This window comes from Rhinolophus ferrumequinum, chromosome 16 (assembly GCF_004115265.2).
Source record: "Rhinolophus ferrumequinum isolate MPI-CBG mRhiFer1 chromosome 16, mRhiFer1_v1.p, whole genome shotgun sequence".
Lineage (NCBI taxonomy): Eukaryota > Metazoa > Chordata > Mammalia > Chiroptera > Rhinolophidae > Rhinolophus > Rhinolophus ferrumequinum.
Genome location: NC_046299.1, coordinates 9,655,767 through 9,677,192, shown reverse-complemented (window position 1 = coordinate 9,677,192; position 21,426 = coordinate 9,655,767). Strand labels below are relative to the sequence as shown.

General features: G+C 38.1%; 2 protein-coding genes across 6 annotated transcripts in view; one reads left to right on the top strand and one right to left on the bottom strand.

Annotated features, from left to right (window-relative positions):
• The window catches only part of INPP5F (inositol polyphosphate-5-phosphatase F), a 76,606-nt gene extending 71,777 nt beyond the window's left edge, over positions 1 to 4,829 (top strand). For 3 of the 4 annotated variants that reach the window (XM_033130658.1, XM_033130656.1, XM_033130659.1), the window contains 3 exons: positions 140 to 268; positions 872 to 959; positions 2,550 to 4,828. In XM_033130658.1, the coding sequence (XP_032986549.1) occupies positions 140 to 268; positions 872 to 959; positions 2,550 to 3,696 (1,364 nt within the window). In that variant the 3' untranslated portion in view covers positions 3,697 to 4,828. Of the gene's footprint in view, positions 1 to 139; positions 269 to 871; positions 960 to 2,549 lie in introns of all 4 variants that reach the window. The other variant, XM_033130655.1, reaches the window with a different exon arrangement.
• A 2,394-nt stretch (positions 4,830 to 7,223) lies between these two features.
• The window catches only part of MCMBP (minichromosome maintenance complex binding protein), a 37,089-nt gene continuing 22,886 nt past the window's right edge, over positions 7,224 to 21,426 (bottom strand). Inside the window, exons 7-16 of one of the 2 annotated variants that reach the window (XM_033130654.1) lie at positions 21,043 to 21,194; positions 19,285 to 19,385; positions 16,222 to 16,394; positions 15,770 to 15,893; positions 14,346 to 14,463; positions 13,225 to 13,390; positions 12,162 to 12,295; positions 11,100 to 11,264; positions 8,111 to 8,199; positions 7,224 to 7,623 (exon numbers count right to left, since the gene is read on the bottom strand). In XM_033130654.1, the coding sequence (XP_032986545.1) occupies positions 7,497 to 7,623; positions 8,111 to 8,199; positions 11,100 to 11,264; positions 12,162 to 12,295; positions 13,225 to 13,390; positions 14,346 to 14,463; positions 15,770 to 15,893; positions 16,222 to 16,394; positions 19,285 to 19,385; positions 21,043 to 21,194 (1,349 nt within the window). In that variant the 3' untranslated portion in view covers positions 7,224 to 7,496. Of the gene's footprint in view, positions 7,624 to 8,110; positions 8,200 to 11,099; positions 11,265 to 12,161; positions 12,296 to 13,224; positions 13,391 to 14,345; positions 14,464 to 15,769; positions 15,894 to 16,215; positions 16,395 to 19,284; positions 19,386 to 21,042; positions 21,195 to 21,426 lie in introns of both variants that reach the window. The other variant, XM_033130653.1, reaches the window with a different exon arrangement.

Here is a 21,426-nt window from a genome sequence, read left to right as displayed (position 1 = left end):
TTGTATTTTATGTGCTCTTGTTTAGATTATGACGAAAAATGTGCTAAATAGCTAATTGAGGAATGTGTTGGTCTGTTGAAGATATAGAAGACAGTGAATGTTATGTGAAAGATTTACACATACTCATTTGGTTCTTTAGGTCCTGAACCCACCCTTTTTGGTAAGCCAAAATTCTCCTGTATGCGATTGCACTACAGATACAGAGAAGCAAGTGGTTATTTCCACACACTGAGAGCTGTAATGCGCAATCCAGAAGAGGATGGAAAAGGTAATGAAGAGAGGAAATTACTGAGTGATAACTTTTTATCTGCTTTTACAAGCCCAAATGGAATTGGGGGCAGTATATACCATTACCAACTGAACGATCTACAGAAGTAACTTTGTGATTTGAGCCCTTGAAATAGCAACTTTGTTCCCAGCAATGCAGAGAGGTTATTTGAACTGATGGTGTAGTTTGGGGCAAGGGAATCTATAATGGGAATTCTTGTGTATGGCCACATGGATGCCAGGGCTTTTCCTGCCACATAGCCTCTCGTGGGTACTTGTAATCAGGGATCATGCCTGTCTTGTTCACGGCTGTTGCCTTGGCATCTAGCAGCGTTTGGACAAACAAGAGTTAGAATCAACTTTTAATTCCACTTGATTTGGTTCTTTTGCTCTTTATTTACTCTTCTGTTAAAATTGGTTTTAGAACACTCTGAATTAGTGGGGAAGGAAGGGGAATAATGAATAAATAGCAGTTTTCTGTAAATTGTAGCAAATATATTTGTAGTTAAGACCACAAATTTCATTTAGGGTTCTGAGTTAGAACTGCTGTTTTTTCAGCATCTTTTTTGGAGAAACTGGCAAGTGGTTTCTGTTTGGGTTTCAGATACCCTTCAGTGCATTGCAGAGATGCTGCAAATCACCAAGCAAGCCATGGGATTAGATGTGTCTATAATCGAGAAAAAACTTGAGAGGTAAGTATACTACTTTGATTTTCTCTCAAGAATCAAAGTATTATTACCCAAAGTTTTACTTCTTTAAAAGTATTTGCAAGTCGTTGGTGGGGAGGGAATCACATTACGGTAATGAGTTGGTGTTTAGAGTGGAAGTATCAAATTTCTGTGGATGAAAAAGTAAAACTGTTTGTTAAAATTATGGCCACAAGTGACATATTTTAAAACTTATTAAATAAACTCTGAAGGGAGGGAGCACTCAAATTTAAATAATTTTGTAGAAAAAATAGTGTTTTAAACATTAGGTTTTTGAATTTGGGGGAAATAATGCTCATAATCATTATTTTACATATAAATTGGTGGATTTTTCATCTAATGAGGGCTCGTGGTCCACATTCCACTAGAGAAGAGAGCCATTTGGTCATCTAGTGAAAAATCGTGCAGTCTTTTGTTCAGAGAGAATTGTTTCGGTAGGTCTTTAACATGGTAGTTTTATGCATGACCAAGTGCCGTACATACCGACATATTCCATACATACCATACATAGCATGCACTTTTTACATGTATAGCTGTCCTGAAGAATGCCAAAGGAGAACATACTAAGTTTAGTTATGTTGAATGTCCCAAATCTCTTTAAATTCAGGTAACCGACCCACAGGAAACATAAGGAATCGGAATTCATCCCCTTCCTACCTCTACCCGAACTCAGCGCAGTTGGAATGTGTGTAGACGGCTTTTTTGAGGTTTAGATTGTAGATGTAGTAGACCTTTGCCGCTTTACACGGTAGCCACTCACCACGTAAGGATGTGGAGTCTTTGAAATGAGACTAGCCTGGATTCTGGTGTGGGGTGTTTGGCTTTGAGGAAGAAATTTAGTCTCAGAATGCACAAAAAACCACAAGCTGAGGCTACCTGTTGGGAGGCTTCCCTCCCTTCTTCCTCTCTGAATGTCTAGAATGCAGTTGAAGGAAATCTGGAAAGACAGTGATCAACTCTGAAGATGAAAGGTTTGGTCCAAAAGAAACATAATTAATCCAGTTACCAGGAAGAGCAGTCACTGAGCAGGATTAAGGTAGTTTGCACAGGGTGGCTCTCCAGCGCACCTGGCGGCCTGCTTAAGGAGGATGAGGACATGCGGGAGATGTCTGGCCTGCTTGCTGGACTTGGGGTTCAAATCACACAGCGCAACGAGGCCGTCCGCTCCCACATAGTGCTGGGAACAACTCATCAGTGTTGTCCACAGAGGCTTCTGCTGCTGCCCTCTTGTAAAATACTACGCATTGAGTTTAAAAGATTTAGTATGAAAAAGAATAAGATAAATTTCATCTTTTAATATTGGTTATATGCTGAAATGACTATTTTTTATATACTGGGTTAAGTAAGTTCATGTCATGTTGTTAATGTGGCTGCTAGAAAATTTTAAATCACACCTACAGCTCACATATTTCTGTTGGACACTACTGTTCTAGTGTCAACTCCAAGGGGTTATCAATGCACTGTTTTCAAGAAACTGGGGCCAATTTAAATAAGTTTTCACTTACTTTAATTAATAATTGGAACTGGTATGTTGAATTCCATGGGGAATTAACTTTTTTCTCTTCTAATTTGTAGGAAGAGCAGTAAACCTCATGAAGACATCATTGGCATCAGATCTCAAAACCAAGGCTCTTTGGCCCAGGGGAAAAACTTTTTAATGAGCAAATTTTCATCTCTAAATCAAAAGGTGAGACAGACTAAATCCAATGTAAATATTGGCAACCTGCGAAAGCTTGGAAACTTTACGAAACCTGAAATGAAAGTTAACTTTCTAAAACCAAACTTAAAAGTAAATCTTTGGAAATCAGATAGTAGTCTTGAAACCATGGAAAATGCAGGTGTGATGGATAATAAAGTCCAGGCAGAGTCTGATGGAGAAATGTCTTCAGATAATGACTCATACCACTCGGATGAATTCCTTACAAATTCCAAGTCTGATGAAGACAGGCAGCTAGCGAATTCTTTGGAGAATGTCGGGCCGATAGACTACGTTCTTCCTAGCTGTGGTATTATTGCGTCAGCGCCCCGACGAGGGAGTCGATCCCAGTCTATCAGCAGCACCGACATGAGCATTCATGCTCCTTCAGAGATCATTGTTGCTCATGGAAGTGAGTTTGGAAAAGGCTATGAGTCTCCTTTGAAAAAAAGTCCTTCTGCTGACAACATACACATATTGACTGGCATTGCCAAGCCTGTGGATATGTACTGCCACAGATTTGTCCAAGATGCACAAGACAAAAGGACCCAGCTATCAGAAACCAGATCTGCTTGTCAGCAGGTTAGTGAGGAAGGCAATCAAATGACCGACCAAGCTTCTAATGAAGAAACCCAATCTGAATCAATGGAACAGATACCTTCTCGACCATCTCAACTAGATGTGTCTTCTTCTGCAGCAGGCCCACAGTTTTTGTCTGTTGAACCAGTTGTATCTCAAAAGACCCCCGACTCTGGATCCAGCATGCTTGAACTTGAGACAGGGCTCCATGTAACTCCTTCTCCTTCAGACAGCAGCAGCAGCAGAGCCGTCTCTCCCTTCGCAAAGATTCGAAGTTCCATGGTCCAGGTTGCTAGCATTACCCAAGCTGGGTTAACCCAGGGGATAAATTTTGCAGTGGCAAAGGTTCAGAAGAGCCCTGCAGAACCTGAAATGGTTAATGAAGTCCAGCAAAATGAACTTAAAAATATGTTTACACAGTGCCAGACACGAATAATTCAGATTTAGTTTTTAGCCACAAAGAATCTTTCTGTGGCTTTTATTTAATCGAAAAAAAAAATGAATTCACATATTAGGCTATTTTAACCTGTACTGTCTTTGAATCTAGGGATCACAAATTGTTTTTGGGAAAAGTTTTAACAGGAATATAAACCTGAGATTTCCAAATTTGAGAGTCAGAAGAATAGAAGTGCATCATCCTAGAACATGTAGACCTGAGTAGCGTATACACTACAGAGCGGTTTGTCTCTTTAAAGTAATTCAGAAATAGGTAACTTTGAGACATAATAACCTGAACCTTTTTTGGAGTGGGTGGGTGGGCTGAGTCAAGTACACACAAAGGAGGGTCATGGATAAATATAGAGGATTAGTGTTTTTTTGTAATTTTTGTCAGTTCATTTCTGGGTATTACCTCACGGTAAATACATTTAGTTTTTAGAGACTTTACAGTATTACTAGTATGGAGAAGCATTTGAATATAAAAAAATGACTGGTTTAATTTTGATGGCTCACCCATTCCCTATGAAGAGTTGAGTTATTGGCAGTACAGTCAAGAAATGTGTGCCCATTTGATCCTAGTTTCCCCCCATTCTACTTAAACAACTTTAAAATTTTTCTGCCACCTTGTACACCCTGAAGTCTAGGAGGATTAAGACTTGTCAGTTATAAAACCTGAGACATCAGATGTGAATACCAGCACCTATTAATCTTGCTGTTTTCAGGTAAGAATGTTCATTTATTGGATATTGGTAATTCTTGAAAGCTCTCAAGGTTTAATTTTTTTTGTAGGGGGCATTCTTTCACATCTTGTATAGACTATTACAACTGTTGGAAATAGTTTGAAGCACAATTGTGCTAAAATTGGTTTTATGACTAACCCTGACCACATGGAACCAGGGCTTCTGTAAGCCCCATACATTAAGAAAATTGCATTCTTCATTCCAAACAAGTATTAGTTTGGTATCTTTAGAGCCTTACTCTGTTGAAGTGATTCTCAGCTAAACATGTCTGTTGTAACTTTGATAAGTATTTCCACTTTTGTTATTTATATATTAGTGGCATCTTTTTGTGTGTGTGAAGTGTCAAATCTTGTGACTATTTAAAAATAAAATACCGTTATAATTTAAAGTGACAATGTATGAGAATTCCTTGAATAATATCTTAAAGATAATGGTTTGATTTTTAAATCAAATTGAAGAATTCATAATAAGCAAGGTAAGTTTTCTGTAACTGAACACTTGGTCCCAGACTTCCAAATACTTGACTCTTGAAGTGTTTTCATGACTTTAAAAAGGTTAAAATGGATCACAGAACATCAAATTTTAAAACCCAAACACTGAAACTAAATGTGTTATCCTGCTCTTATCAAGTTTTCTTGAAAATACTAACTGTGGCGGGTCCAGTGGCTCAGGTGGTTGGAGTGCTGTGCTCTTAATGCCGAGGTTGCTGGTTCGATTCCCACATGGGCCAGTGAGCTGCTCCCTCTACAGCTAAGATTGTGAACAACGGCTCTCCCTGGAGCTGGGCTGCCCTGAGCAGCCAGAGCAGCCAGCGTAAGCTACTGTGTGCTGCCATGAGCAGCCAGCTGATGACGGTGGGGAGCGCAAGGCTCATAATCCCAGCATGGGCCAGGGAGCTGTGTCCTACAAACCAGACTGAGAAACAATGACCAGACTGAGAAACAATGGTTTGAACGGGGGTGGGGGAAAGGGTCTGGGGGGGTGTTAAATAGGGGGGGAAAATACTGTGCCATGACATAAGAGAAAATCTAAACCAAAATCCTGTAATGAAATGTGTTTTAACTGTCACCCCAATAAATTAAAAAAAATGTTTTAAATTCCACAGAAATTATTAGTTTTATTAGTTTTATTTTTGAAAACTAAAATTAAGAAAGCAATGTTTAGTTCCAATTAGAGTAATTGTTCAGTTTTAACATCGACAAATCTTAACTGTTCCTGTGAGTAGCAAGGGAGCAAAGGTTTTTCTGAGCCCAGAGTTCTAGCTCTTCCTACCTGCGTGGGACTTGAGGATGACACCATGCCGCACACCTTCCATACTTAAGTTTGCTTCTGCTAATGGTTTTCCACCAAGAGGACACAGGATCTTGTCAACACAGATCACATGCGGTGAGTTTTATTTCTTTTGAAAGAGGGTTTTCCTTTCAAGGGAACTTTTCTGCAACACTAAGCAAGTTATGTACTTCTCTTTGGTAAATTACAATTCACATTGGCACAATAAACACACAGTAACTAATCTACTCTCCTGAATTTTATTCTCACAAATCCAGCTGAGCTTTCACTTTTAATAAAAGTTTAAGGAATGTCTAGTCTACCAGTTACAAAAATGAAAACCAGTTAGAATTTTAAATATAAACATTATTTACATTAGTTTATAAAAATAGCTTTGAGTTTAGGAAAAGTTGAACAACTAATAATTTTCACTTCAGTTCACGAGGCTTAATACCTTGATTTCCAAGGCTGACCCTGTTTCCTTGGTTAGCAATGTCAGTTTAGGGGAGTGTGGATCACTGAACTGATCTCTGATGTTTCCAACTAGGTGAGTGACTGACTAAGAGAAATTAACCTTTATATACAACCACTGATAGCTTAAGTAATGTTCTAACCTTTCCAAAGAGCCTTGATGCCATAATTACACTGCATGGATTTACTTTCTAGTTGTGGATGATAATATTGTTCTTTTAAAAACTTGTATGTTACAACTGTAATTGGTCTGGGAAAAACCTACTTATAGTTTTCTTAGTGCGTTCCTGGACTAGCAGATGTTAGTTGATCTAATACATTTTAATTGATAAAAAGTTCAAAATCTAATACAATCATCAAAGCCACTAAATGACATTTACTAGGGAAAGAAAAACCATTTTTTTAAAGAAGGCATTTTTAAAGGGTTAACTATTTTGCATTCTTCATATTTGAGCAAAATGTCATAGGGCAGAATTTACTTAAGTGAGTCTTATAAAACAGTGGTTCTCAAATGTACTGGGGTGAAATGAGAAAAATGACAATGGAGTGTTTTGTTTCAAAAAGCTACATTTATTCCATTTAAAGGACTATCTCTTGTTCTGAGATTGCCCTCTTATGAAAAAAAAAATGGTGATAATACAGTGATTTCTTTCAGATAACTTGGCAAAACAAATTGGCAACCATGTCCATCCCCAAAATTTTTGGAAATATTACTGGTCTATGAACTCCAAAAGTCTGGGAACCACTGATACCTTAAAGAGTAGTTTTGCAGGTTGTTAACAACTGTTCAAAGGAAACAAGCTGCTGTGGTCAAATGTTTGGGAAATGATACTACAGAATTTGACATGGTCATGTATTGAATTAATAGCGAGTGTGCCCCATTCCCCAACCTTGGAACATTAAACAGACCCATTGTTAATTGTAAAGACATAAAAATCTTAAGTGAACAATTCCTGACTTTGGAATTGCAACAATTTTCTTCAAATGAAGTTGAAGTTAGCATTTCAACAGTCTGGCCTATCACTTAGCTGAAGCTAAGGAAATGGTATAATCAACATCAATATTAAACTTTTAATATCAAATAAATTTTTGTACATTGTTACTAATTTATATAATTATAAAACAAACTTCAAAAGCTCCATAAAATCAGTAAGGTAAAAGCCCTTACTGAATATTATATAAACTTCAGATGTTACCAGGCTTGATTTCAGGAAAAGTCATTGGTTTTTAATACAAATTATCTACAAAACAATGTGGTATAAATGATATTTGAATTTTACAATAGTGTGGCTACAATTTGCCCATTACTCTTTCACATGTATTAGATCTTTAAAGTTCATTTCCGTTCACGCATTTCTGCTGTTGGAGCCTGGTTCTTCTCAAAGACTCGAGCTGCTTTGCTCTTAGCCATCGTTCTCTTGACAGTGTTGTCTGACCAGCACTGAGAGACAGAAACCTAGTTTGAGATACAGAAACAAACTTGAGTTAAGACCTAGGATAATACCTGTTCTTTTATTTTTAAGACCTCGCGAGGAATACTGGGTTAGCAGACGAGCTCTCGTAGTAGTGACACTAACAAATCAAGAGCCAAATGAGACTTCTCTTAGGTTGGTGCCAAAGTAATTGTGGTCTAAACTGTGAAAAAAAAATAGCAAAAAACACAATTACAACACAATTACTTTTGCACCAACCTAATACAAAGGAATCTTTTAAGTCGAATTTGGAGGGTGACTCACTCTTAGAAACTTAAAGAACAAGGAGCATGGCTGGTTCCACTGAAGTGATCACTGGCCAAACACGATTTCACTTCCATGAGCCACTTCACAAGGTGGTTTTAAAAGGAAAAAGTTCATTTCTTTTAGAAGCCTGACTCAGTTGTTACTGAAGGAATCAGAGCTATACCCAGCTTACTGCAAAAGCAATTATGGACGTGCTCTACTCACCGAGCTACGATGAGCAACTGGTGGAGGTCATCAGCTGTGATGCTCTGAGGATCATTCTTGCGCATTTCCACGAAGTCATCTTCCACTGCCTTTATCAAAAGAGTAAAGGGACTTTTAACACCATTCCTTAGGAAGAAATCACATTTGCATTTAATAGGGAAAAGGAAAATAATGTGGTCCCTTGACTGATGTAAAAATGAAGTCAGCCCTGCCTCTTAGACCATAGAGACAATATGGGTGAAAGTATTGAGAACCAAACTTCATACATACAAATAATGTATCAATGAAGATATTCCAAACAAAACTCAGACTCATTTGAGAAGACCAGGCAGACAAATATAAGTCGACAACTTTCATAGCAAACTTGATGCCTTTAAACAGGGAAGAATGACGTCAGCAAAAATGGCAGAATAAAGACCTCTGAAAATTCCACCATTAAAGGGAATAAGAACACTAGTAAAAATGATGAAAATCAGCTTCTTCAGAATTCTGGAAATCAACCATATGCTTGCAGCAATCTGAGGAGCCTTCATTTAGGAAAGAAGTAAGAACATGAAGCTTTGAGGCATTTTAACTTGCCCTATTCCCCACTCCCACCCCACCTGAAAATGGACAGCCTGGCAACCACTGGTAGTGGGGCTGGAGCTCTCAAAGCACTGTTCCCAGAGAATTAGAATGTGTTGGTAGGTCCTTGGAAGAGCCCATTTGCAAGGTTGTCTTGTGTCTCCTTCCTTGGAGCTCGCCCAGTGTGAATAGCCTCTTCCCCCAGGGCATTCCTCAAAAACAATCAGAAGCAATCACTAATCACCTTGGCTGCCTCAGGCACGGGAGAGGAGTTGCGGCAAACAGCAGGCTGACCAAAACCCTTAAAAGGGAATGAGATGTCCACAGGGGCCTTTGAAAACTGGACGTATGTATATTGGGGGTGCCAAAAAAACGTATACACATGACTTGCATTCATCTTTTGTTATCGGTATGTTTAGTATTAGAATTTTAATACCATTTTTTCCTTTCTTAAAATGTGTATACATTTTTTTTGCACCCTTTGTATATATAAATTCCTAGGAATTTTGAAGGCCATATGCATGCACATGTCTGTGTGCACGCTCAGATCTGAGCAGGCCCTAAGCTTTCACCTCTGAATATAACCCTGAGGCTCTATGCAAGCAGAAAGTGAAGGAAGGCTAGGGCAGAGATGTAAACTGCATGGTTTTTACACGTGTTGAAGGCTTGTCCCCACACGGAGCCCCTTGGCTGAGATTGGAGACATACTGCTCTAGACATCCAAGGAAATTCAGTTTCTATCCAGTCGTCAAGTACTAAGCTAACAGAGCAGAGACTTCAGTGTCCACATACAGCAAAGAACACAGACTTTACAGAATTCAGAAAAGTCATTAAACAGTAACAACAAATCCTAGGGAGGGGGAGAAACTGTCAGAGCAGAGTTGCCACATTGTATTATTTAAAATGTCTGGTTTTCCACACAAAAATTAGACATACAAAGAAACAAGAATGTATGACCCCATTCATCAGAAAAAAAGAGGTCAACAGAAACTGTCCTTTAAGAAACCCAAATACTGGACTTACCAGACAAAGACTTCACATCAGCCATGTTAAATATGTTCAAATAACTAAAGGAAACCATGTATAGAGAACTAAAAGTATGAGAATGTCGTCTTGCCAAATACAAAATATCAATAGAGAGATAAAAATTATTTAAAAAGCAAATAGAAATTCTGAAGTTGAAAAATTAACTGAAGTTAAATATTCATTAGAAAGGATCAACAGCAGATCTGAGCAAGCCTAAGAAAGATTCAGCAAATCTGCAGTTAGGTCAACTGAGATTATCCAGTCTGTGGAACACAAAGCAAAAATGAATGAGAAAATAGGAACAGAGCCTCAGAGACTTCTGGGACGCCATTAAGTGTGTCACCAAGTGTCCCGTACCAGAGGGAAGAGAAAAAGGAGCACAAATAATGGTCAAAACTTAGCAAATGTATTGAAATCTTCCCCAAAATGTGCATTAATATGCACATCCAAGAAGCTCAACAAACTCCAAGTAGGAAAACTCAAAGAGATCCACACCTAGACACATTACAGTTAAACTGTCAAAAGCCAAAGAGAGAATCTTGAAAGAGAAAAATGACTTCTCTTTCAAGAAGTGTATAAAGAATCCTCTCATCAGAAACCACAGAGGCCAAAAGGCAGGTGGAGGACATACTTGGTGGAGGGATATACTGCTTTGGACGACATACTGCTTTTTAAGTAACTGAAACGGGCCGAGAAAAAAGAATCTACAAACCAAGAATTCTACATCCAGCAAACCTAGTCTTCAAAAATAAAGGAGAAATTAAGACATTTCCAGATAAGCAAAACCTTAAGAGAGAATCTGTCACAACAAGATCTGCCCAACAACAAATACTAAAAAGAGAGTTCTCCAGGCTGAAATGAAAGGACACTGCAAAATAACTCGAATCCACAGACAGATCACTGGTAAAGGGAACTACATAGGTAAACATGAACACCAGAATAAATGTCTTTTTCTTTGTAACTTTTCTCCTCTGATTTAAAGACAGCTGTATAAAGCAATAATGTGTTAATGGATATACAATGTATAAAGATGTAATCTGTAGGATAAGACAGTACCAAGTAAGGGAGAAGGAATGAAATGATAAAGAAGCCAAGTTTTTTAATACTATTGTGATTAAACAGGCATTAATCCCAAAGGGGTGGTTATAGTTAATATGTTAACTGTAGCCCCCAGGGCAACTACTAAGAAAAAATACTGTAAAAGAAAAGACATGGAAATTAAAATTGTACGTTAGAAATATCTACTTCAAAAGATGATAATGGAGCAACAGAGGAACAAAAAGGCATAACACATAGAAAACAAATGGCAAAATTACCTTATCAGTAATTACAATAAATATAAACTGATTAAATAGTCCCATCAAACACAGGAAAATCCTTTATTTTAACCCAAACATACCTTGGTTATTTCATCAGATATGCTATAATCCAGGAACCTCAAGAGGGTCAAATAAATGCGGAATTTATTCAGCACAGAAGGCAGCAGCGCTGAGAGAAGGCTGTTCATGTACTCCTCCATGTTTGGTGGGATCAGCTGTGGCTGTAAGTGGATCTGGCAGTCTGCCTGAAAAGAGGAACAGTACACAGTATTTTCCAAGTGCCTAACTTAACCTAAAACTGTAGGAGGATGGATGCATCATCTTAACCAGCCCCTAGGGGAATTTGAAAATTTTATTATTGGGGGGAGTCAGTTTTTAACATGAATTTACATAACTGTAACTACATCAGCAATAATTAGAAAAGTTAGACTTCTTTTGGTTACTTGTGATTCCTCAATGGTATCTGCAAACAGGTAAAAAAAAGGTAGCCAGCCTCTAAAAAGCAGCTTATCAAAATGCTTTCGATGTGTCCTTAATCATGGAATATGTATTCTATATCTACACTTTCCCACAGAAAACTTACTGACCATTTCATTCTCATTCATAGGTAGTTTTCTCATAAATCACAAGTGAACACTATTATACAGAGAAACTACATACATTTTAAACGACTGGGCATATTTTTCATCATTAAGAGCTCTCTCCATCAGTCACTGATGATTTACTTACCAGAGCATTTCACCACAGAGCATATAAATAATTACCAGGTAATTAAGACCACTTTAAAAGGAACTCTAAAATATGTCTCACATAACATTGGCAGACCACTACAGGCAGAGGCAGCAAGAACAAAGGTCTGGCTGTTAATCAGGCAAGCTGCAGTCAGCTTCTACTTTCTATGCCTAGATGTGGGAGTGATTGCTCCCAACAGCTTTCTTCGCTTGTCTTGTGATTTCCTGATACCTGGTTTTTCATAGATACAGTTTCCATCCCAAGGCAGGAACAAAATAATTCCCTTAATCAGCAGCCACAATTTTGAAATAAATTTAACTTATTAGTAATAAACACTACCAAGAACCAAAACAAAAATGTAGATATCATTCCAATGTAACCTCCCTCCATTTAAAAATGACTCATTGTACCGGTAGGAGTGATCGCCCCTCTGAAGTAATAAAAACATTAATATTGCAGGGGAATTCCATCTGGTGGTAACTGAAGTCATAATCCACCTTCTGCCAAGTTATTAGGTTGCTCAGGGCAGTCACATTATGAACACCTAAAAAAGCAAGAAAATAATTTTTTAGTCATTTGATGTTAATCATCTAAACAAGTTGGTTCTGCTGACACTGATTACAAGACATGAGGTTTCTACTGCTTTAAAAAAGTATGTGAGGCACTGTCCAATTACTAAGTTAAGTGTTCATTAGGTTACTAGGCTTCCCACACAATATTTGTCAAACTAGACAAACGTATTTCTGGGGCCAAGACTCCCCATCCCCCAAATGTAATCCGGAGCATCAGATATGCAACTAGGCAAAACATGGGCTCCCAGTCCGATTACTTCCTGGGTGGTGTGTTCAACAGGGCAAAACTAACATGGTAGAGCTAAAACTGTATTTATCCATAGAAACAAGGTTACTGACTTGCTACTCACTTTTGCCTTAAATGTATCCAATCTACAGTTTACATTGTTTTTAACTCTTACCTTTTCCTCCTGAATTTACCACCAGCATAGTGTCATCTTAATTCTCATTTGAGCACAGAAAAAGGAATCTGTTTTCTTGTAATTTTATAATGTTCCGTAACTGAGCTAAGTCCAAACAATCCGATCTACTATTTTTTTCAAATATTATTTGAAAAAAATTTTAAATTTCACACTGGGTGGTAAAAAAATGTTCTAGATGTTTTCTACATTTTTTTTTGAGGTAATATATGACTAAAGGCAAAACCTCTTCCTTTTTCAGCCTTTAAAAAGCTACTTACTAACTTGTCCTATCGTACTATTTTCATAAAACTATGACAAAACATAGTTGATGTACACAATTTATAACATACACTTTAATGAAATCCATTATGGCAAGCCTTTATCTAAGTACTTATGAAATGTGAATTTGTCTTTGTTCACAGTTATTCTTGTAAGAAATCATAATCAGGTCTGGCTTTCGCGGGAGTTTAGAAATGGAAGGAAAATATCCACGTGCGTACCTGGGGTGTCAAGCTGCCCTTGTTCCAGGAGAGTTTCATCGATTACAAGAGAAGTATTGTTGGGCAGCTGGAGGAGCCCACTGACCAAGCGATTGGCTGTATAGTCTTTGTGGGGAATGAGTTTCAAATGGTTCATGTTCTCTAGAGTCATCTGTAGACGAAAGGACTGCAAAGAGAAATTTTTTAATGAGCAAGGAACTAAGTTTCCCAGTTTTAAGAAAACATATTTGGGGTTAAACAGTTTTATGTGAAAGAAAGGTCTTAATCAATTTTCAAAGGAGTAGTGTCTTGAGCTCTTAGAAGCAAAAATATATCTATATCCTAAATAAGAATTTCACTGATTCTACGAGCTGCTTTATTCTCCACTATCTTGTTCAGTATTCTTGAAGATTTTTATTTCACCAGTGAACCAGAAACAAATGACAAGTGAGCTACCCAGAAGCTTAGCTTCTTTAACCTACCACTGGGTATCAAAACAGAAAATGTTTATTTACTCATCAAGATGGGGAGAGAAAAGCCTGATTTTTCTCTATGCTCCCTGGACTAAAATCCAGGGTGTGAGAGAAGGGTGTCAAGGATGAGATAAGATATATTTTCCAAACTTAGAGGTTTTTTGTACTTTGGCTCCGTTGAAGTCAAAGAAAATGGCAGGGGTGGGGGGTCGGGGGGAGGAAGGCACATTATAGATACAAGCAAACCACTCCTAAGAAGCAGAGCCTGCGAAACAAAAGATGACCATGAGCAGGGCCTAGCTCTATATAAGCAAGTTAATTATACTTATTCTGCAAAAACTACACAAGATATTAAAGAGGCAAGTGTTCAGATGCACACAAAGGATACCAAATTGCACAAGCAAAGTGGCATCAACTGAGTACAATTTTAAGGGAATTATTGCAATTGGGTCCATTGTTAAATTTACAGAAATTTCTGCTAAAGCATTAAAAGAAAAGTGAAATATTTAGGGGCAAGCACATTTTAAATTATAGAACCTGACAGGGTTTGTTTCCCCATAATGACATCCATTAAAATCTCAAAGTTAAATACTGGGGTTGAATTAAAGACAACTAGATGGATTGTTAAAGTCTGCTTAGATTTATAATACATATTTGTATTGATCTTACTGCTGGAACAAGATGTTGAATAATTCGATATAAGTGTTCAGTGAAGGTACTATTCCGCGGGCAACCACTCAAGTTAATTGTAAATTTTCCTAGTGGAAGAATGTCTCTTCTTGTGTATCTAGAAAAAAAAAGGTATCAATCAATAAGATACTCAGGTGATTTCCATGAAAAAGCAAACATGGGAAAATCAACTTAGTGGTATTATTCAAAATAGATTATGCCGATCAGTTATTTTATCAGAATTAACAGCAATAAAAATAGCAGCCAATGACCAGGGAATGTTCTGAGTCCTGGAATGCTTTCTCATTGAATCCCCACTGGGAGGTAGGTATTATTACCGTGTTTCCCGAAAATAAGACCGGGTTTTATATTAATTTTTACTCCAAAAGACACATTAGGGCTTATGTACTGGGGATGTCATCCTGAAAAATCATTCTATTTTTCGGTTAGGTCTTATTTTCGAGGAAACACGGTATTATCTTCATTTGACAGATGAGAAAGCTGAGGCACAGAAATTTCAGGTAACACGCCCAAATTCACACAGCCAGGAAGTGGCAGAGCTAGGATGTGAACACAGGTAGTTTGGTCCCAGAGTCTGTGCTCACTTACAACCATTATGTCCTACTGTCTCAAACCCTCTTCAAGCAAAGATTTGTAAAAGATGTTTACTGCAGTGTGGTTTAGAATAGAGAAAAAGTAGGAAAAATGAACATTTAGGGAAGTGGTACAACTGTCTATAATGACATACTTGGCAGTTGTTAAAAAGTTCATCAAGAATAATGATGGGATGTTTAATACATATTAAGTGATAAGAGCAAGACACAGATCTGTGTTTAGAGTATAACTGAGATCTATGTAGGAATGTACGCGTATGTAAAGAAGTGATACAAGCATGTGCCAAGATGTGTTAACTGAGGTGATCAGCTAAATTGTGAGATTAAGATTTGTTTCCTTCTCTATGCTCGTGGAACTTGCTGAAGGCACGCATGTTGCTCTTGAAATCAGAAAACAGAACTGTAGTGAGCTGAAAGGGAGGGGTGCTCACCACCACATAAAAGTTAGATGTGCACACGACAGACCTCATTGACTGTTTTTAGACAAAGAGCCTTGGAATGTGTAAACAGAGAATTCAGAATGCAAACAGGATAAAACAGCTCACTTTACTTACCAGCCAGATCCTTTATCTGACTTTGGCTCTTAAATTTAAAGAGACATCATCAAAATGCTAAACGTGTAACTCAGAGAAGGTCAAAACAGGAATGTGTCTGTGACATGGTGTAACGCTTGTTACACTGAACAAATAAAAACCACTTGATGATGAAGCCTAATAAACTAAAACACAAAATTACCTCAGAAACTCTGCTGCCCTTTCCACTTTCCACAAAGCACAAACTCCCTAAATTCCCCCCAGAAACAGCACTTACACTGTAGAGATGAGATGTAATATAAGGTACTCAGCAGCCAAACTATCTCCCAGAAGGGCGTGAGTGAGGAACCCAAGCAGCTCTGCTCTGACTGGAGACAATTCGGACATGAAACTTGACACAACTGGAGAAGAAAGGGAGGCCAGATTCAGAATCAACACAAGTGTCTTAGGTTAAAAAAATAAACAGGTGGAACAAAAAGCATAAGTCAGTACACGACTGATACAGACTTGTCAATAAATAGGTCAGTAAGAGGTGCCAATCTTCAAGATAAGACAGTTTAGGTACTCTCCCCCGCCCCCCCCATTTTAATGAAGAGAATTCCCATAAAGGACAATGGGCAGAGACAGTGATTAGGACCCGCCTGACTCAGTCCCACCGTGCGCACACGTGTGTCACGGGCAGCTCCGACACACTGGGGACAAGTCTGTGGCTTCAGCACTTACACTTACAGGTTTTGCTCTCCTCTTTGTTAAGGCAAGCCGGCAATAACGGATTGATGTGCTGCAACTTGTGGGCTAAAACCACATGAATCCTTGGCACTAAGGAGGCAGGAGGACTGTGTACTCTCTGCTCCTCGGCTGTGTCCGTGCATTCCATCGGATCCAGGAGTGAGGAGGCGTCCCTGCGGAGGGGGAGAGCGCACCTTCTTAGACGTCAGTCTACACATGTAAAAACTACAGTGAGAATTCAAGCCAAGCACAGTTCCACCTGAACATCTCCTAGAAGAACAGGAAATGGCTCATTTGTTGCCTCACACAGATTTCAGGCAAGTGGATTTTATGATACAATGTATTTATTCCATTCTTTTAGAGCAGTGTTTTCATTCAGTATGAGGGAATGTGGGGTCCTGTGTTCCAAAGTTACTTGGGTCCCATACTGTCACTGCACGAAATGGGACGTATGAGTAGTATGTCTACTCATTAGGTTATTTCAAAACACAGAAATTCTTTCTTGAGCTATCAGCTGGGACATCAAACAGGTCACAGAATGTCTCAAAAATGGGTTTTTCTCAAAAGCCATCAGGTGTCTATTATTCATTGTGTGGAAAGTCCATTATCTCTGTCTTGCTAATTGTTGTTCCTAAATTTTATTCTTACACGAAACCTCCCTTGATTGGTGAGTAGACAAGCAATGAAAATAAAGTGAGTTTTTCAGACTTGCTAAATAAGTGAGCAGGTGATAGATTTTTGTGAGCTAACTGAAACAAGATGCATAAATGTTTTTAGATCTCCAGACCTTACAGACTGACCCTGCAGAGCAATCACTTCATACTATTTTCCTTAAATATAGGAAAGATAATGATAACCTGTATATAGGGTGTATGTCCCCTGTATATAGGGTGTATATAACCTGTATATATAGGGTGTATGTTCACTTTGCACACATAAATTCAGTAAAACCTCACAACCATCCTCATTTACAATGAGGAAACAAAGCCACTGGAGAAGCCCAAGGCCGCACAGCTAGTAACGGCCACACCAGGATTCCAACCCAGGCCAGCAACCTCAAACATAACAAACAAAAGTGAGGAAGAGCTGGTTCTTCAGGATGTATTGTTAGATGGTAAAAAATATAGGAGTGTGTGTATCATGCCACTTATTCTATATGAATAAAATATACATGCATCTATTTTGCAAAAAAGAAAAACAAAAACAAACCAGGAAGGGTAAGAGCAGCAACTGAGGTTGGTTCCATACAAAGGATGAGTGGGAAGGGAGCAGAAGGGATGAGGGTAGTGGGAATGACATCCCTGAATTCTTTCAATATAGTTTTGATTTTGGCAACGTTAATGTTTTCTATATTTAAAAAAAAAAATCAAAACAATAAGGATGGAGGAAGAATTCTGAAGTGAAACAAAATGGGAACAAATTAACCTAATTTTGTAAAATGGATAATGAACAACAGAACTGCACTGAACCGGGAGGAAAGACGTTACCCAAGTAACTCTGGAACACAGGACCCCACATTCCCTCATTCTAAAATAAAAACCAGAAAGACGCTGTACTCAGGTGACTAGGCTTGTCTTTCGCAGTGGTATGTACGGGTTACCACTTCTGAAGTTACTTTCTCTACTGTAGAGTTGCGCAAACATATATGAGGATAATGGGGGTCAAGTTTCTTTCTATTAGGAAAGGGAATTAGAAATAAAGTGAGGAGGAAGATGAGAATGCTGAACTGGAGTCAGAAAGACAGTGTGAACTCATGTTTTTTGATATATAGACTTGGAAATATATATATGTATATGTAAACATGTATATACATGTATGTGTGTGTGACAGTACGTGTACATACATTTCCTAGCTCTGTTCACTAAAAGGGCACAGAAGCAATGCCAATCCAGTACCAATGAGTACACAAGCACACAGATCTTGATTTTTAAATATAATTCCTCACTAAAAGAAACTGGTACTCCTTGGAAAAATGGCTGATATTGGGGCCGGAGCATAAAAAGTATAAAATGAGGCTGAAACAGCTTAATGTATCAGAAAATGTATGTGCAAAAACAATATGATCTTGTCAAAAATACCCTGCTTAAAATGGCTCCCACATGCCAAATATGGGAATATTTGAATCTCAAAATAAATAACAGATTAACATTCACACTGATATAAACAAATTACTTGAATAAATAAATGAGGAGGAGGGAACTCGCTCACTCTTATAGTAGAATGCCAACAAATAAATAGTAATAATTGATTTAAGCAAGAATCACCAATGAATACTAAAATAAGTTGGTGAAAGTTAAATGAGAAACTGGGTATTTACATGCTTTCAAAGTATCTCCTTCCAAATTACTTGTTATTTACAAAGTGAAAAATAGTAACTTTATAGGAGAGTAACCTGGAAGATGCCACCGAACAGAGTGATCAATATGCACACCAATAATGGGACAAAGTAACATCACATGTCTCCTGATGTAACGCACTGAGGATACATCACTTTTGTGACATTCCTGCACAAAATACATCATCTGAATCTAATCGTAAGGAAACATCAGACAAACCCAAACTGAAAGACACCCTACAAAATAACTGCCTTCTATGCTTCCAGAGTGTAAGAGCATTCTGCTCCCTGCCATGTGAGGTCACAACGAGAGGACAGCCATCTGTAAACCAGGAGACGGGCCCTCACTAGACCCTGATGTGCCAGTGCCTTAATCCGGGACTTCAGAGCCTCTAGAACTGTGAGAATGAATTTTTTTTTAAGTTATGTACTGTCATTATATATGATAAAAGTCTTTGTTCTTAGAAAACATGGACTCAAGTATTTAAGGTATGATATATGCAACTTACTATCAAGTGTTTCAGAAAAATGTTATGTGTGTATAAAAATGTGTGTATATGCCTATAAGCGAGAACAAATGACAAAGCAAATAGAGCGAGCATAAGTGTTAACAATTGGTAAATCTGGGTAAAGGGAAAAAGACTTCTTTATAATTATCCTCCAGCTTTTCTGAAAGTTAGAAATTATATCAAAATAGTTTTATCCCCCCAAAGAGCAAAAAGACTCACCTTTCATCATTATTCAGGATACTTAGCACAGGATCTACAGACAGTATGCCATATAACTCAAGAACGTCATTTACTTTGAAACAATCCCAGTCTTCATAGACCTAACAAGATACCACACGAAACCATGTTGTTAGGATTAAATAACACCCAAAAAAGCACAAGGTATTATTAGTCTTGCAGTAAAATAGTAATAATGATATAGTATCTCTGAATTTTAGATCTGGAAATAGACCTTAAAACAACTCCTTTACTTCATAAATTGAGACCAAGATAGGTAAAGTACTTGCCTGAAGTCATTCTGCTAGTTAGCAAGTAAATTAACAACTAAAACTCAGGCCTCCTGACTCCCAGACTAATGTCTGTTTTGAATATACCACACTACTTCAAAGGAAAGGCTTTTTCTAAAGGATGATGGTCAACTAAAACTAGAAGATGCATTATTTCAAAATCTGTTAACCACACCAAGAGGGGGGAAAATAATCCAGGGATTATTAACTTTGGACTTCTGTACAAACTATGCAACAATAGGAGGGTTAACACAAAATGAGAAAAACCATGAGGTTTGTTACAACAAAAAAAAACAATCTTTCAAAGTTGTTTGTCATGATGGACTTTAACTGTCATGGCCTCCTCTTGCTGAGACCCAATGGAAGCATGGCAGGACAAATATTGTAATTCTGGTCCCCGTGTAACATAACTGAAGTGTCCTTAAGTTAAAACCACAAAAATAAGAATGGAGATTCTCAATGATCATTTCTGAAACGGGTATCACCTGTTCATCTACTAGGATTCAAAAATGAGGGCGGCCAGATGGCTCAGTTGGTTAGAGCGTGAGCTCTGTAACAAGGTTGCCCATTCAATTCCTGCATGGATGTTGGGCTGTGCCCCCTGCAACTAAGATTGAAGGACAATGACTGATGGGTCCTGGAAAAACACACTGTTCCCTAAGATTCCCCAATAAAAAAAAAATTTTAAAGAATTAAAAAAAAAGCCTTAAAAAAAAAAAAACACGTGAGGATAAGCAGATAAAAGAACTATTAATAGAATTTTTCCTTCTATTTTAAATACAAATGAGAAATGGACTTGGTAAGAGAAAGAATGGTGAAAATGAAGTAGATACTAGAGCGTCAGAAATAATATAGAAAGGAACAGACATATGAATTAAAAAATTATTCCACTTCTGTGATTGAAATATTCTTTAAGAATGCTATGTAGGCAGAAACATAGTTTCCCAAAGATGCCCACAGTCTAATCCCTGAAATCTGAGAATATGTTATTTTATAAGCAAAAGTGTCTTGAGATGGGGAAATTATCCTGGATTATCTGGGTGGGTCTAATCTAACCACATAGGCCCTTAAAATTGGAGAATCTTTTCTACCTTTGGTCAGAGGGAGACGTGACCATGAAAAAGGGGTCAGAGAGATGCATTGTTGCTGGCTATGAAGATGGAGGAAAGGTCCACAAGCCAAGGAGGTGGGCACCTCAAGAAAGTTGAAAAAGGCAAGAAAACAGATTCTCCCCTAGAATCTTCAGAAAGGAATGCAGCCCTGCTGACAGTTTGCTTGTACACAGGAAGCTCCATGTCAAGACTTCTGACCCACAGCCTGTAAGAGGATACACTTTTGTTTTAAGCCACTAAGTTTGTGGTGATTTGTTACAGCAGCAATAGAAAACTAATGCAAACGCTAAGACTTTTCCAGTTTAACTGCTGAGACACGTAACATCTGTGTCCGTGTATGGTCTGTGGAAGATCATTACCTTCACAAGGCACGCAGGGCCCTTCTCTCCTGGCAGTGGGAAATTCAGGTCAAAAGGAGAAGAGAGGTTCAGGGAGTTCAGCTGTTGCCCAGTAGACGCTTCAGTTTCTAAACGTTTTGGCTCTCCACACCACTGAAGACCACCAACACTCCCTAAATTCAAAGGAGACCATTGTACTTAGTCATTTCTAAGTCCTTCTTGAGATACAGAACCTTCCTAAGGAGCCTTTCAACGTTGACATAAATGATGCTTCTGAGCTCGCAAACTTCAATTTGTTGTGGTTTTTAAGGAAGTAACACATATTAACAAAGCCCTGTCTGACCTAAAAAAGAACAATTATTATCATGACGACCTGAAAATGTAATCATTGTTCCTTCCACAATA